General features: G+C 34.8%; 1 protein-coding gene across 1 annotated transcript in view; it reads right to left on the reverse strand.

Moving 5' to 3' along the window:
• TLL1 (tolloid like 1) overlaps positions 1 to 14,133 on the reverse strand; it is a 139,388-nt gene that overhangs the window by 72,553 nt on the left and 52,702 nt on the right. Inside the window, exons 2-3 of the mRNA XM_050895765.1 lie at positions 5,658 to 5,768; positions 1,469 to 1,549 (exon numbers count right to left, since the gene is read on the reverse strand). Of these exons, the coding sequence (XP_050751722.1) occupies positions 1,469 to 1,549; positions 5,658 to 5,768 (192 nt within the window). The remainder of the gene's footprint in view (positions 1 to 1,468; positions 1,550 to 5,657; positions 5,769 to 14,133) is intronic.

The following is a 14,133-nucleotide window of genomic DNA, read 5'->3' on the forward strand; positions in this document are numbered from 1 at the left end:
CAAATCAACTGAAACTTACTGTGACAACAGAAGAGGATAAGGATAGTTAGACAAGGACTTGCACACCATAACAGGTGCTTCTTCTGAAGCAATTTATAAGTTAGCATGCACATCAGGGCAGCTGATTAAAACAGATCACTTGAAAGGCAGTCAACAAATCCTACTCAGTGGAGTTGAAGTCTTATTCCTCATTGAAGGGTACACCTTTCCTTTGTGAGTATCCCCTGTGATACCAGTCCCACCTAAGTGTTAATGGCTATGTCAGAATCAGGGAGGATTCCAGGGTAGGATCATAGTGGTATCTTGGCATAGCCCCAGGGTTGGGAGAGCAGCAGAAGGAAGAAAGGGAAGAAGCTACTGCACAAGGCAGGGAGAAAGCTCTTGATACACAGGAAGAAAAGCCTGCCTTTGCAGCTACTAACACGTAACTTAAATTATTATCAGGAATTATATAGAAAATTGCAGGATTTAAAAAAAACACTCAGGTAAAGCAAATAACTTATCCTTGTAATTAAGTAAGTGCGTAAATGAGAATTACACAGTAGTCTACAACACAGGCAGAAACTTCAGAGAAAAACTATTGTTACACTTAATATGCAGTCATTACTGAACCATATCACATGTTAATATAGATGTTTTACCATTCAAAATTCTTTTTATCAACTTTCTTTTGAACTAGAAGAAAGTTATGCCAAATTGCATGCAAAAGATGATAAGCATTTATGCAATACTAAAATTTTAATTCTGTCATAAAGAATGAAGATTATATACCAAAGCACATCTGCAAAGGCAGTTACTGTGCTCTGGTTAATCTTACAAGATATGCAATGATGCATTTAGACATAATTTGGTGTGATTACAATGGAGTTTCACATATTTTCCTTTTTGAGGTTGAGGTTTCATGGCATTAAAGTGACATCTCCTTGCACCAAATATGGTGAGTAAACTCAACCAGTATTAATGGAGATTCCACTTATATAGCCTGCTGAATTCAACTACATTCATATGGACAAGAGTATGATTCGTATAAAAATGTGTTTGTTCAGTATAACACACCATAAATGCTTCAAACACAGTATGAATCATCAGAAAGCCCCAACTGGATCCAGAAAAAAATCCCATAAAATTAGCAGCTATGCAGCATAGCCCACCTGTACTGAAAAGAGATTGTATTGATATCAGTTGAACTGATAGCTGTGAACACAGCCATACAAAAAAGCTAAGGGATTTTTAATATGAGATTTAAAATTACTTATTTTAGCTTCCAGATTTGATGATGGAAATAGACCTCTAAGAAAACACAACAAAGAGCTAATCTCTTCATTACTATTCTTGTACTATTTATTTTATAGTTTGTTTGTGCCAATAGTAATACAGAAAGGCTTTAAAGTGTTAAAGTACTATCATCATTAATGTTCATGATACATTATCACATCAGGCAACCTGCTAATTTAAACAGTGAAAATACCAGAGCCAAATCTTCTTATCCTGTCTATAAGCTGATAGAGGGCACCTCGTTTTTTTGATATTCCATGCTCTCCAAAGCCACCTTTAAAAAGAAAAGAAAAGAAAAAAAAGGAATTTTACAAAATTTAAAAACACGGAATCTTACACCTACAGCAACTATATAGCCTGGAGAGATTAGAAAATACCCCATAAAAACTACAACACGTCTTAAAGGAAGTTTAACATTCTTCAATGACTCGCATACAAATTCTTCAAGTATTCTTGACAATGAAATAAAAACACATTTTTAGCTGAAAAATTTTCTAATATGCATTCCAGAATGTAAGCCAACACGTCTTTGTTATTCAGACAAGTCATGACAATTACATCATCTAATTATTATTTGGAGCTTTTTTTCTTCCTAGTGACCTTGACATCCTCAGAGCTATATTGATTGACAGCTAAAAGCCTTACTCTCACAGAAATTTCCTGAATGCATGCCATAATCTTCTCATTTCAAGGGAGGGGAAAGAGGGAAAGTAAACACCCAGAGTTTCATCAGAAAAAAACAACAAAACTGATACAAATTTAATATGGCTGATTTTACCAGGAAAGATTTGGTTTTCTTTGTCAGCATGTAAATAGATGTCAATGCACTCTAAAGGGTTTGAAACATCACATGCCGGTGTATACTGCAGTAAGACCTCGCAGGCATATATATGTCTGTGTCATTTCAGCAACAAATGAGCAAGAAAGATTAAGGTACTAAGTAGTTAATTTTAATATTTACTGTGCCATTTACAGAAATACAACGCATTTCTAGGTTTACTGCGTACATTTGATGCATCAGCCACATACTCCCTTCACATATAAACCTTTTGTGGCTGCAAGTGCCTTTGCAAACAACAGTAAACCAGAAAAAAAGAACACTGATAATACTGCACTAGTCAATAAATCATTAAGGATTGTTCAGAAAGTTTTGTGATTTCAGAAGTTTGTAGTAGGTTGTATTTTAAAATTCAATACCTGTTATAGGACAAAAGAGTTTTCAAACTGCTTTTACAACAGCAAAAGTAAAAATATAGAAATAAAAGGACCATTGAAACCTCCAACCGCCACTAAAAAGACCTTTCCCAACTTCCCATAAAAACCTTCAATATATATGTGGAAAATATATTTTATTTTAATATATTAAACAGCAACTTAAAATCATATTACAGATGAGAAAATTCCATATAAGGCAAGTGAGTTTGTGTGGCTGCTCAGTGAATAACAATGTGCCTAATTATTTGGATTACACTGTCACATAGTTGCTGGCTCCCTTGAGAAAAATTTTCCAAATTTTTTAAAACATTTTAGATAGATGAGGTAATAGTTCAACACATTCCTTTCCAACAAGTTACATGGTAACTATAATATACGCTACAGAGAACATAACAATTCCATTCCTTGTATTGATCATCATTAATGTAATTGTCTCTCATGTTAACATTCATCTCATTAAAAAAGGCACATAGCTAAAGATTCCAAACAAATATTAAAAAATCCTTAAAAGCATCAACTGTCAGACATAACAGAAGAAAAACAAACAATCCATTATTTGCTTAAAGAAATTATATAGTATACTATAATTATTTCTAGGAAAAAAAAATTAAACTATCATTTCTGTGTTAATAGAGACTGTGTATTCCATTTAGTGAAAAACTGAAGAAGAAAAAGTGTCTCACATAACTGATCTGTCTTATATGAATAATATACAGCCTTGCCAAGCCACAGTCTAAAAAAGTTTTTTAAAAAAAAAAAATAATTCATATTTGCTGCATCTTCTCATACTTCAAGCAGGAGAAGGAAGATACTTTTGGCAGTTTGGACTCATAATAATACATACATAAGAATTTTATCAGCTTTACTGTTGTTTCTGTTTACAATGATTATGCGTATTGCTTGGACAAAATGACAAATAAAATGACAGAGCCACACTCCGAGAAGCTCACAGATTAAGTATCTGACCCTGCAAATTCAGGCAGATAATCCTCACCAAAAGGAGCAGTCACATAATGTGAATCGGAGCCTGTGACCCTCAGGATTTTTAATTAGCAGTTGCAATGAAAAATGCAACTCTAACTCCATCTTGATGGTTTACACTCAAGTATCTAACCCTTCTACCTGATGTCACCTTTAGTTTTGGAAGGTCAAAACCAGAAAGTGCTCAGAAATCAAGCTTGTAATTAATTGTCACTGTGTCTGTAACTAAGGTAAAATATTAATTTGTTTTCTGTTTTACAGTTATTTTATGTTCCTTTTCCAGTTGCTACCTAATATCAACTAGTTGGTTGTTGGCAATTTACTCTTTTGGAAATTAGAGGGAAAAAAGCACACTAGGCTGCGCAGTTTGCAAAACCAGGCTAAACTCCTAGTTTATGCATCAAAATGCTGTAAATTTAGAAAAATAATTACATATGTAAAGTGTAAAATTGAGTTCTCCAACTCTGTTTTTAGAAAAATCGAGAATGTTGAGGGTTCACTGAGAGCCATTACAAAATCATTAACTTCAGCAGAGTTTGTTCTCCAAAGTCCAGTCCCACTGACTGTTGCATTGATTCCTCTTGTGAAATAAAGGTAGAAAAATTTGATCCAAATGCATTAGTAATCCCCAATAGGATGACTCAATATCCTGAATAGGATACTGTCCACAGGAAAAGATAACGCACAAATCTCAAGACACGTAAGGAAAGAAAATTAAATAATAGAATATTAAATATTATTGAAAGACAGCTTAGAAATGTATATTCTTTCTGTGGCAACTGACAAAAAAAAAAAAAACCTGTGCAGTTAAAAAGAAAAAAAACAGAAAAGCAAGAAGAAAAAGGAAAGTCAGCAGGCCAAAGAAATCACTTGACTGCATCCACTTTAAGGGGAAATGACTGACCTTGCTCTCTACATTTTGTCAGCAAACCTAGCATCTGAAATACTGTCAAAGCCAATTAAAACTATTTGTTTGGAGGAAAGGGGGGCAGGGAAACAGCTGACTCTATTAACATTTTAAAATCCAGTCTTCATCTAGAAATGATCAGAAGTGTTCCTGCCTTGAAAAAACAAGTGGCTTTAAAAGGAGATAAAATAAATTTTCAGGTTGTTATAAAAATAGTCTAATCATGACATCTAACAAGGAAGAGTAAAAATATTTTAAATATATCAATATTGAAATGTTAAATTGAAAATTGCTTCTTTGGTCTGAAAAATTCCTTTCTGATCATTCCTCAAAGTGATTCTTATTTCCACATATCAGGAATCATCAAGTTAATAGTAGCTCAGTTCAGGAACATACAGAACATGCTTAATAGAAAATAAATTTCAATTATACATTTATACATTTTCTAATAGCATTTTTTCCACACTTTTCCTAAGTAACTTGGCTTTTTTGGTACCATAACCTGAAAGTTTACAAATTCTCAGTTATAAATTTACACATCAGAGCCTGAAAGCATGGATATTTCTAGACATTAGATAGACATCCATTTAGACATGGATTATGTTTTCTCTCTCACAAACATACACATATATATTTACACATAAATAATATCTCCTTATCTATCTGTCTGAATATCCAACTGCCTGTGTTAATTAGATTGCAGCTTCTGACACTAATGCACTGTATGTTAACAACAGCAAATAAACATGTATTAAAAAGTCAGACAAATAGTTGCTTTTTAGACAAGGCGAATTCTAGCAAGGATGACATGTTCTTGTGTTGCTTCTAGACCTGGGTACAGATCTGGTTGGAACTGAAAAAAGAGCAAAAGGAGGGGCTGTAATCCAAGACTGCCAGTCTCACCTCCAGGATTCCACGTATGTTCTGCATAGGGCATTTGGGCTCTGCTATCGGGAACTTTTAGCGATGAAAGCAAAGCTTTGTACGATTTCCTTTCCCACATGACCACCTGCAGAGTGGACTTATGGTTCCTACTAGCTTCTGCTCTTCAGTTCAACAAGATGTTTTTAATCAGAAATGCCAGAATAAAATTAAAATTTTAGCTTTTCTCTCTCTTTCCCTAAAACAAATTTATACTCATTGTTTAATAACTTTTAGAAGTGTAAACTAATATCACCCAGAACATTATGCTCACTTTCTACATTTAAAACAGAGATTGCCTTCTCTGCAGAAGTAAATAACAGGAAAAATAAGTCAAAACAAGCTTGAAATATCATACCTGTGTTATGGCCAAGTCTTTCGTTGGAGTGCTGCGTAAGGTCAATCGTCCTGTCAATTTGAAAGATTTTTAAGTCTTCATCATCTAAGGCAATATCTCCCCAAAAGACAGCTTTAAATAAAAAAGAGCTCAATTTAATTAAAGAATTTATTTAGACATTAAAACCAATCTGAAGACTATAATGCCATGTTACAATCCTTGGGAAAATATATGATAAATATATATTTATATAACATATGTTTTCTTACTGATCTATATTTTTATACAAAGAAGGAAAACTACCTAGCAAAAGACAAATAATTTGTTTCAGTATTCTCCTGAACTCTTACAGTCTTTTTAATTTCTTTACACATTGCCTAAATGCAATTATTTAAATGTAATGTCAATCTATTAACAAATTTTCAGCATGTGTTTTTCTGTAAGTAAATACAACAAAGCATAAAAGACACTGAAACACATTAACATTTGAACTATGAAGTCAAAAAAATACAGTACTGAGAAAATACAGCCTTTACATTTCCTAACATCTTCCTGAAAATGAGAATCATTTCAAGTAATTTTTATTATGTTCCAATTGCTTTTATATAACATTATGTTTGCCTCAGAGAATTAATATGTTTATCTGTTTTCTGTTAAACTGAGTGAAAAAAACCTTTATTTTTCATTTTCCTCTTGGTTTATTTGTATGCCTTCCTTTTATAGTTAATCTCACTATTAGGATTCTTTCAAATACTTTACTTTTAAAGCTCCAGTCTCTCTTTCTTCTTTTTAACCTTTCATTGGCCTTTTTGGTGGGTTTCTTCTTTTCTCTTTTCCTGTTCTCTTTCAGACTCTCTCAGGTTTCTTCTGTTTGACTTTTGCATAGCTAACTTATCTTCCCTAAGCTGCCATCACAACTCAATGAACCAAGATACAGGCCCACTTACAAGAATTTGGAATCTATAACTTCAGTCTTTCATCTCTGCCTGTTTTTGCTGAGATTTAATCCTGAGATCTCCCTGCTAACTCAAATTTATCATTAAAGCTGAACTCAACAGGCCATATCCTCAACTGCTGTGAATGAAGTCAACAGAGCATATACCAATTAACATGAGCTGAAGTGGTTGTTTATTATCTTTATCCAAATTCTTCCTTTTCCCTCTCTTCACTGCCTCGGTCAATAGCTCTATTATTTGTCCCCTCAGACTCACAAAACCCCTGGGTTCAATCTTGGTGTCATCTTCAACGCTTTCCTTTCTTTCCCCCATCCAGGAAGACATCACTAACTCTGCTTGGTTGTTCATTATACAGTTCCACAGCAAATTGCTTTCTTTGCTTCCATACAACTTTTTAGTTGTCCAAACTCCAGCTGTTACCAAATCATTCTCTCTGGTCTACTTCCATTCAAACTGATCCTAAACACTACTGTTAACTAGTATTCCTTTTCTCTGTCTGTTCTTTATATTGTGTTGTAGAGACCATTCATCAGATAATATTCTCAATAGTTTCATGTTGCTGCAAAAGTTACCTTATTTATTGATGCTCACATTTATTAGTATTTAAACAAATCCATACAAAAAAAGTCTTTACTTAAGCAAAGAGGTATGTATTTCTAAAGAACTCCCAGATATTACATTACTTTCTCCTATCTCCATTATTTTTCTTGAACGCAAGGCAACTAGGAGAAATCACATTGCAAATGCCTTTGGTCTGCCTTCTAAAATACCTTAAAAAAAAAAAAAAGATCACCTACACAGAGTTCCAAAATGAACATGAAACTTTTCAATTAAAAACATAACCAACATCTTATGTCTTCTCTAAATATGGATATTTCCATGTAAATAATTTTTACACAAAAAGATAATGTTTCTTAGAAACCACAAGTATTTGAGTCATTTCTGAAACTGCTCAGTCACTTCTGACACATTTCTGAACACTCTCTTTCCAAGGGTCACTATTTCCTTATGTTCACATTGGGCACATCTTTCCTCTGGCTAGCCTGCTCTCACCAGTGATGGTTTTTGCCACCAGGTCAAGAGACAGAGCTAGTGGCAGCTCTAGATTTTTTTTTTTCCCTTAATCTTCTAGGAAAAAGATCTCAAATTGTCAGGGTTTTGAACAGTGAGGGGAGAAAGTCAGTAGTCTCCATCTGACTTGAGTTACATATTATTTATTATTACTATTATAAACACCTTCTAGAGATATCTCTTGGATGTCGTTCATAACAGAGGCCACTGTATAAGCACAATGAAAGATTGTAGACTTTAATAAACAGAACAGAAAATGATAAGAGGAAGAAACTATTAACATTTCGGTCTACAAAGACATGATGTGCCCCAGCAGAGGTCACACAGGTTGTCCACACTAGACTCGAGGAATTGCTAAAGCTTAATAGCAAGCCAGCCCATTTTTCTTTCCTGATAATATTGAGAGTTAACAAAAGGAAGGTTCTGAATTAACAATAGATGATGCAACAAATAACTTACTGACAGAAATGCATTAGCAGAAATCACTTTGGTTTCAGTGTGTAATACTGATGTATAAATATGAAAAACCAAGTCAAACTGAACTTCAGAAAAATAATAAAGCAGAAAAAAATTGGTGGAAAATATCCTCCCTAGTCTTGATGATGCATGTTTATCACTTCACTGTGGTAACATTCACTTTGCCATGAAAATACAAATAGCAAAGAACCCTGTGAATTTGTCTGACATAAATGCATTGAATTTGTGTGCACATATATAAAATATACCTCAATGTTCAGGCAAGGTATAGTAACTTTATCTGTTGGGTTAGAAAGGAAAACAAAGCTATGCTATTTTTGTTAAACATCTGGACTACTAGCTAGTTTTTGATTAGCAACCGAGCACAAGGTTAAGTTTAACAATAATATAACCACGGTAATATAACAAGTGCTGATGCAAGTTTGATGTAATTGTAAACAAGTAATCTGTGTGACTGATAGGAGCTCGGTTGTCTAACGTATTAACTAAATACGAGTTAACACTGAAGAAAGAAATATATATTACTGTTTGTTTAAAAGTATAATGGAAAGTTTGGAGCTTTCTTCAGGCCACTGTTTTTTTGATGCAAGGCAATTCTCTTTTGCAGAAAGAGACAGACACATAAAAGACAAACATGATGAAAGGCAGAAACCTTGATAGAATTAACTCATTTGAATTTAGCAACAATTTAATAATTGCCACTTTACTTTTACTGAAATAAACCTGTGATTTTCTGAATTAATTTCAGTGCAACTGGGAAGATATATACCTAGCAAAAGAAACAACAGTTAACTGGATGCTATTTAACTTCAATATAGTCCAAACAATCAGCAACTGAGACAAAAAGCGAGCTGACAACTGCTTTTTAAAAAATACACCTTTTTTCCAATGAAAGGTCTGCACTGAATATAAATTCTGCCCTTCAAAGCCTGAAGCACAACCCCACCTGAATTATCCAAAACAATAAAAACAGGTATCTCCCACAACTGTTAAAAGTATCCTTTAATTTTTTTGAATGCCTGTGTAAGTGTCAAACTACTTTGTAACTAGAGAAGACCGTATTTTTATCTCCTGCCTTAAAATTTTTATGGCCTGAAACTATCTGAAGAAGTCACTCTGTATACTTCATCATGTCACACACCAATCTTAACCTTACAGAAAGCAAGCAGAGGATTGTTTGGGTATGCAAGGCATGATGTTAAAGACTTTGCTAAGAGCATGTTAGGATTAAGAGCTTTAGAAGCTCCCTCTAAGGAACTTCTGACAGAATTGACCTCTTCAGCTCCGCACCTCCCTCATTTTTCACAGATATTTAATTCATAAGTTTCATCCAGAAAATTAACAAGAATCTGATAACCAATTCACTTAGCATGAAAAAAAAAAAAAATTGAAACAAAAGGATGGAAGAACTTCCAAAATGATCCAAACAGAACTTTAATGTACCTCTACTTATTTCAGGTTGCTTCATATTATCTCTTATCCTATCTATCTATTCAGTGATCAGGAAAACTTGATGTTTACATGCAGCTTTTTCATTTAATTTGAAAATGCAAGATTGACAATAAAGTTTGGAAAAATCTGTTGAAAATCTGAGACTGCATTAATTACAGGGGGGAAGTATTTCAAATATCTTTTATTATCTATAGGTTCTTAATAAAAAAGAAAGTGGAGCTTTTTGTCCAATACTTGATAAAGAGATATATACCACGTTACACCAAATTTCATGCAACTTTGTTTTTATTGGGGGTTTTCTTTATGTTTTATATGCCACTACATTATGCATTTACACAAATTCAACAGAGGCAATACATGCACCGATTTCAGAAAGATGGACACAAACTGATTATGCAGTAAAATGATGTTTTTCTGTAACAGTGGGGAAGGATTTATGTGGAGCTGTTAAAACAGAAAATACTCTTCACCAGCAGATGCAGTTCTGCTTTGACACAACTCAAAGCCCTCAGCCAAACGTCACTTTCAAAAAGGTCTTATTTTACTAAAAGACAACACTGCCATGTAAAGCAGCTACATTTGCTACATGTAAACAATCAGCTCACAAGCATGCAAACAAACAGGAAAATAAGTAGGCTGTAAAAGATATCTGCCATCCAGAAAAACAGACCTTAATTTTAACACACAAGTAATGTGATTGGACAGGAAAAGTAAGAAGATCTATAAAATACAGACCAAGTACAGGAACTACAGCTGCATTCTACTACTTATAACAGGAACTATTATTTTATCATAAATAATTAAGATTCATCTGCAAAGCTCTCTTTGCTAATCTACTATCTTCCAACAAGACCATCACCACATCAAATATCCAGTATTCTAAAGGAATAAAATATGCTACTAAGGATGAGAAATAAAAATAAATAAATAAATACAAATAGTTTTTTAAAAAGAGATTAAAACTATTTTAAGTATGTGAATGCACACACATGGTATGAATCAATTAGCATATACAGTTAGGACGAAAAGGCTTTCATGACTTTCTAGAAGATGATCGGAAGTCCATGGAACAAGAAAGAAATCATGCGGTTAAATCCATGGGGTTGTGATATGTGGTAGGATGGCTCGTTCTGGGATTTGAAATATCAATTAGCATGTAAGTCTGCAAAATTTATACAGGAGTATATTCCTTATAATTGCAACAACAAAATTATCTACATCAAACTTCCTTCACAATTTGTCCTACAATTATTAATTTTTAAAACTCAAAACATAAGCAGCCATTTTTTAATAAAATCTATTCCTGATAGTATTCATACCGATACTAGTAACAAAGTACAAAATGCAACTAAGTAAAGATTGGCAGTGTTTGCCCCTGCAGCACAGCAGTATAGCAGAAAACCAGCTCTACCTTGGGCTAAGTCAGGAGCACCCAGATACCAAGGACAGCTCTAAGAGACTGACACCGTCAGAGACCACTGCAATCCAGAAACCATTTTCATAACGCGATTTGTTCTGATGACTGTGTAGGCTAGAACAATGTTCAACTCAGGTATAACTTTCCCACGTCTGGAAAGCTTGTGAAAGTAAGATTAGAGAAATTCTTTCTTAGAATTTCTCAAACTTTCTCAAACTGAGATGTAAACTGTGATCAGCCATGCAGGTATTCTCTTGTTCTGTGAGCAGATGCAGAATTGTGACAGGGAGATTACTCCTGTACTGAGAAGATACCAATGCAAGGATTAAGGCAATATTAGAAGACATTTTAAAAGCAAAGCCTCAGATTTTGGTATGCTGCTGGTAGTGGAAAGCACAGGAAGTTTATGCTTCATCCCCTTCATATAAGCTGCCAAGAACAGACAACAAAAATATTAGTTTAATGCAAGGCAAAATTGAAATCTGAAGAGCTCCTTTAACGTCCTTTGATGGGAGGTGGGACACCCAGCACTTTTCAAAGTCTGACCAGTAATTCATGCAGCAAGAGGTGCCAAAAAGTGTGTTGGCCCAGGTTCAGGGTAGATATTCATCTAAACCCACATGTGCAGCGGTTCCAATTAGCAGCCTCTTCTATAGCTGAGTCATTGAGTACTTCCCTGTAACAACACAGCTATGTGCTTTGTAGTCTATCTTGGTGAGTCATTTTGTTCCATACGATCTATTCACGGCTTATATAACTGCCTCTAACTCTGAATAGAAAAAGGAAAATTTAGAGCTAAATAAGTAAAAACAATTTCACCTCATTACAAGGAAGACAACATACGCTACTATGATTAACCTGATTTTGTATTTCCACTGTCTTCAAATCAGTTCAGTCTTTCCAAGATTTTCAGGTGCAATACACTTTTCTTAGAAATCATTAAAATGAGAACAAGACAGGGCAGATAAACAGCAAAAAATCTTACGTGCAACCACAAGCATAAGACTGCATGCCATACCCTGAACTCTTTCTATCATTGTTCGTCATGAGCGCTACCTTCAGCCATAACCGTGTAACAAATTTCTGTGTTACCATACAGAGCTCACAGAACTTTCAAAAGAAATTTATGAATTGAAGTTAATTTAAGCAAGTGTTTGATCATTATCCAAATCAGTTTGACTTTTTATTGAACAAAAATATGACAGAAAAAAAAAAGTTAAATAAAACTTTAACAACATTAAATAGAAGAACAAGGTAGCCTATTTTCACAGACACACCAAAACAAGAAATTAGCTACTTCATTAATTTCACCAAGCAGCATTTTTAAATCTGCTCATGACTATGAGCAAGTGTTAGTGAAACCTCTTGGTTTACTTGAAAAAGCTCACGTAGACACACCTGAAAAGGGATATAACACCTCCGATTGGCTCCTTCCATGTTCCTACTTACTGTAAAAGCAAATTATTTAAAATAGCAAGGTCATCAACACTCGTACCAATTCTATTTTTCAAGACTCCTGCTTCAAACTCCTAACCAGAAAGCCACCATTTTCCCTAAGGAATGTAACATTTTCACCTCTATCAGAAAAGAAAATAATGATGGCAGAATACTTTAAACATCTCCAGAGTTTGTACCAGTTAGAAATACATTCCTCCTTTCTTTTGAACGTGGCATCTCTTGACAACAGCTCTTGCGGGCATACATAAAGTTATCCTGAAATCAGCTAGCTTGTGTATGGCAGTGATGTAGCCTTAGAAGCACAAATTTTAATGCAATTTACTCAAATCTTCAATGACACAGTTTCCCCATTGACATCATTACCTGCAACCCACCACTGTCTCACATCACCCACTCTTAGAAACTTCCCTTGTGTTCCCCAGGCACAATGCTTTTAGCTTCCTTCCTTTCACCTTGTGTTCACACTTACAGGTAGGGTGCTGGCAAGGCAACATCCCTGCTGAGGCCAAGTTACACTTGTGGAGCCCCGTCTCTGATACATAGCATTTCACTGCAGCTCCTTCACACTGTTCTCCAAACTCTGCCAGAAGTTATTACCAAACTGACCCAACTAGGACAGAAAAGCAACCAGGTATGACCTGACTGTGGACACAAAAAATGGCTGTAGAGCCAAAGGTGGGAGAAGAGAAATAGTTGCTAGAGAGGCATTCCCCATTCTATAGAGCCAGCTGGTTCCAGACATCCCTCCCAGGTGCACGGCAATCAGATCGTAGCACAGATGGGCTACAGGTTAAGTGGCATGCAGCACTGGGGCACGTTCCAAGTTTTTCAAAGCAGAAAACATCTCCAATACAAAGCAATACTCTCAAGGAAAATGGAGTATTTGTGACACTATCGGGATAAAATCTTCACTTACCAGGTATCTGTAGAGCTTGACTTTTGTGAAAGGGGATACTAATTTGCTAGAGGTGTTTCTCCATGACACAGCATAAATCTTGATATACAGATGTCCATTTCCTCTGAGCTAACTACAGCTTTTAGTTTGTTCTTAATTTGAAAGTAGTGACTTTTTCAATTCCACTTTTTTCTGTTTCCTTTTTTGAGGGACAGTTTTCATATTCCTTTAAAATTAGTACAAAACAGAAAAAAAGATCTTCAAGAAAGCAAAGACTACTTTGATAGAAGTTGCAATCTTAGGTAAAAGGACAAGCTTCACTCCTAAACTTACTGAATGGTATTTTGATGACAGGCTCTTTAACGATGCAACAGCTCCTCTGTGAAAGGTTTGGTTCTTGGTTAAACTGTTCAACCAGGCAAGCTTCCCGACTTTCAGTAATTATTTTCTTTTTTTTATGTAAGGTCATCATCAACACCACACACACTTTGTAACTGGTAAAATCTATTCTTCATGTAATGGGTTAACCACTGAACTGAAGGCAGAGGACACTGCTGAGCAAACAGTAAAGGTGTCTGCACATTATGTTGGCAAAACAAGCAGCTGCTCTAAGAACTTTCTTCATCACTGATCACTGCCTCGGGCCAGGTATTGGCAAAACAAACCTACGGAGAAATACTCTGAAAGAGATCCATTTACCCTGCCTGCTATTAACTTTTTTAAGTATTATTTTCTATTATTTCTAGGTTTTAGACTGCAGAAAAAGTCAAA

The sequence above is a fragment of the Gymnogyps californianus genome, chromosome 4 (assembly GCF_018139145.2).
Source record: "Gymnogyps californianus isolate 813 chromosome 4, ASM1813914v2, whole genome shotgun sequence".
In the NCBI taxonomy this organism is placed as follows: Eukaryota; Metazoa; Chordata; class Aves; order Accipitriformes; family Cathartidae; genus Gymnogyps; species Gymnogyps californianus.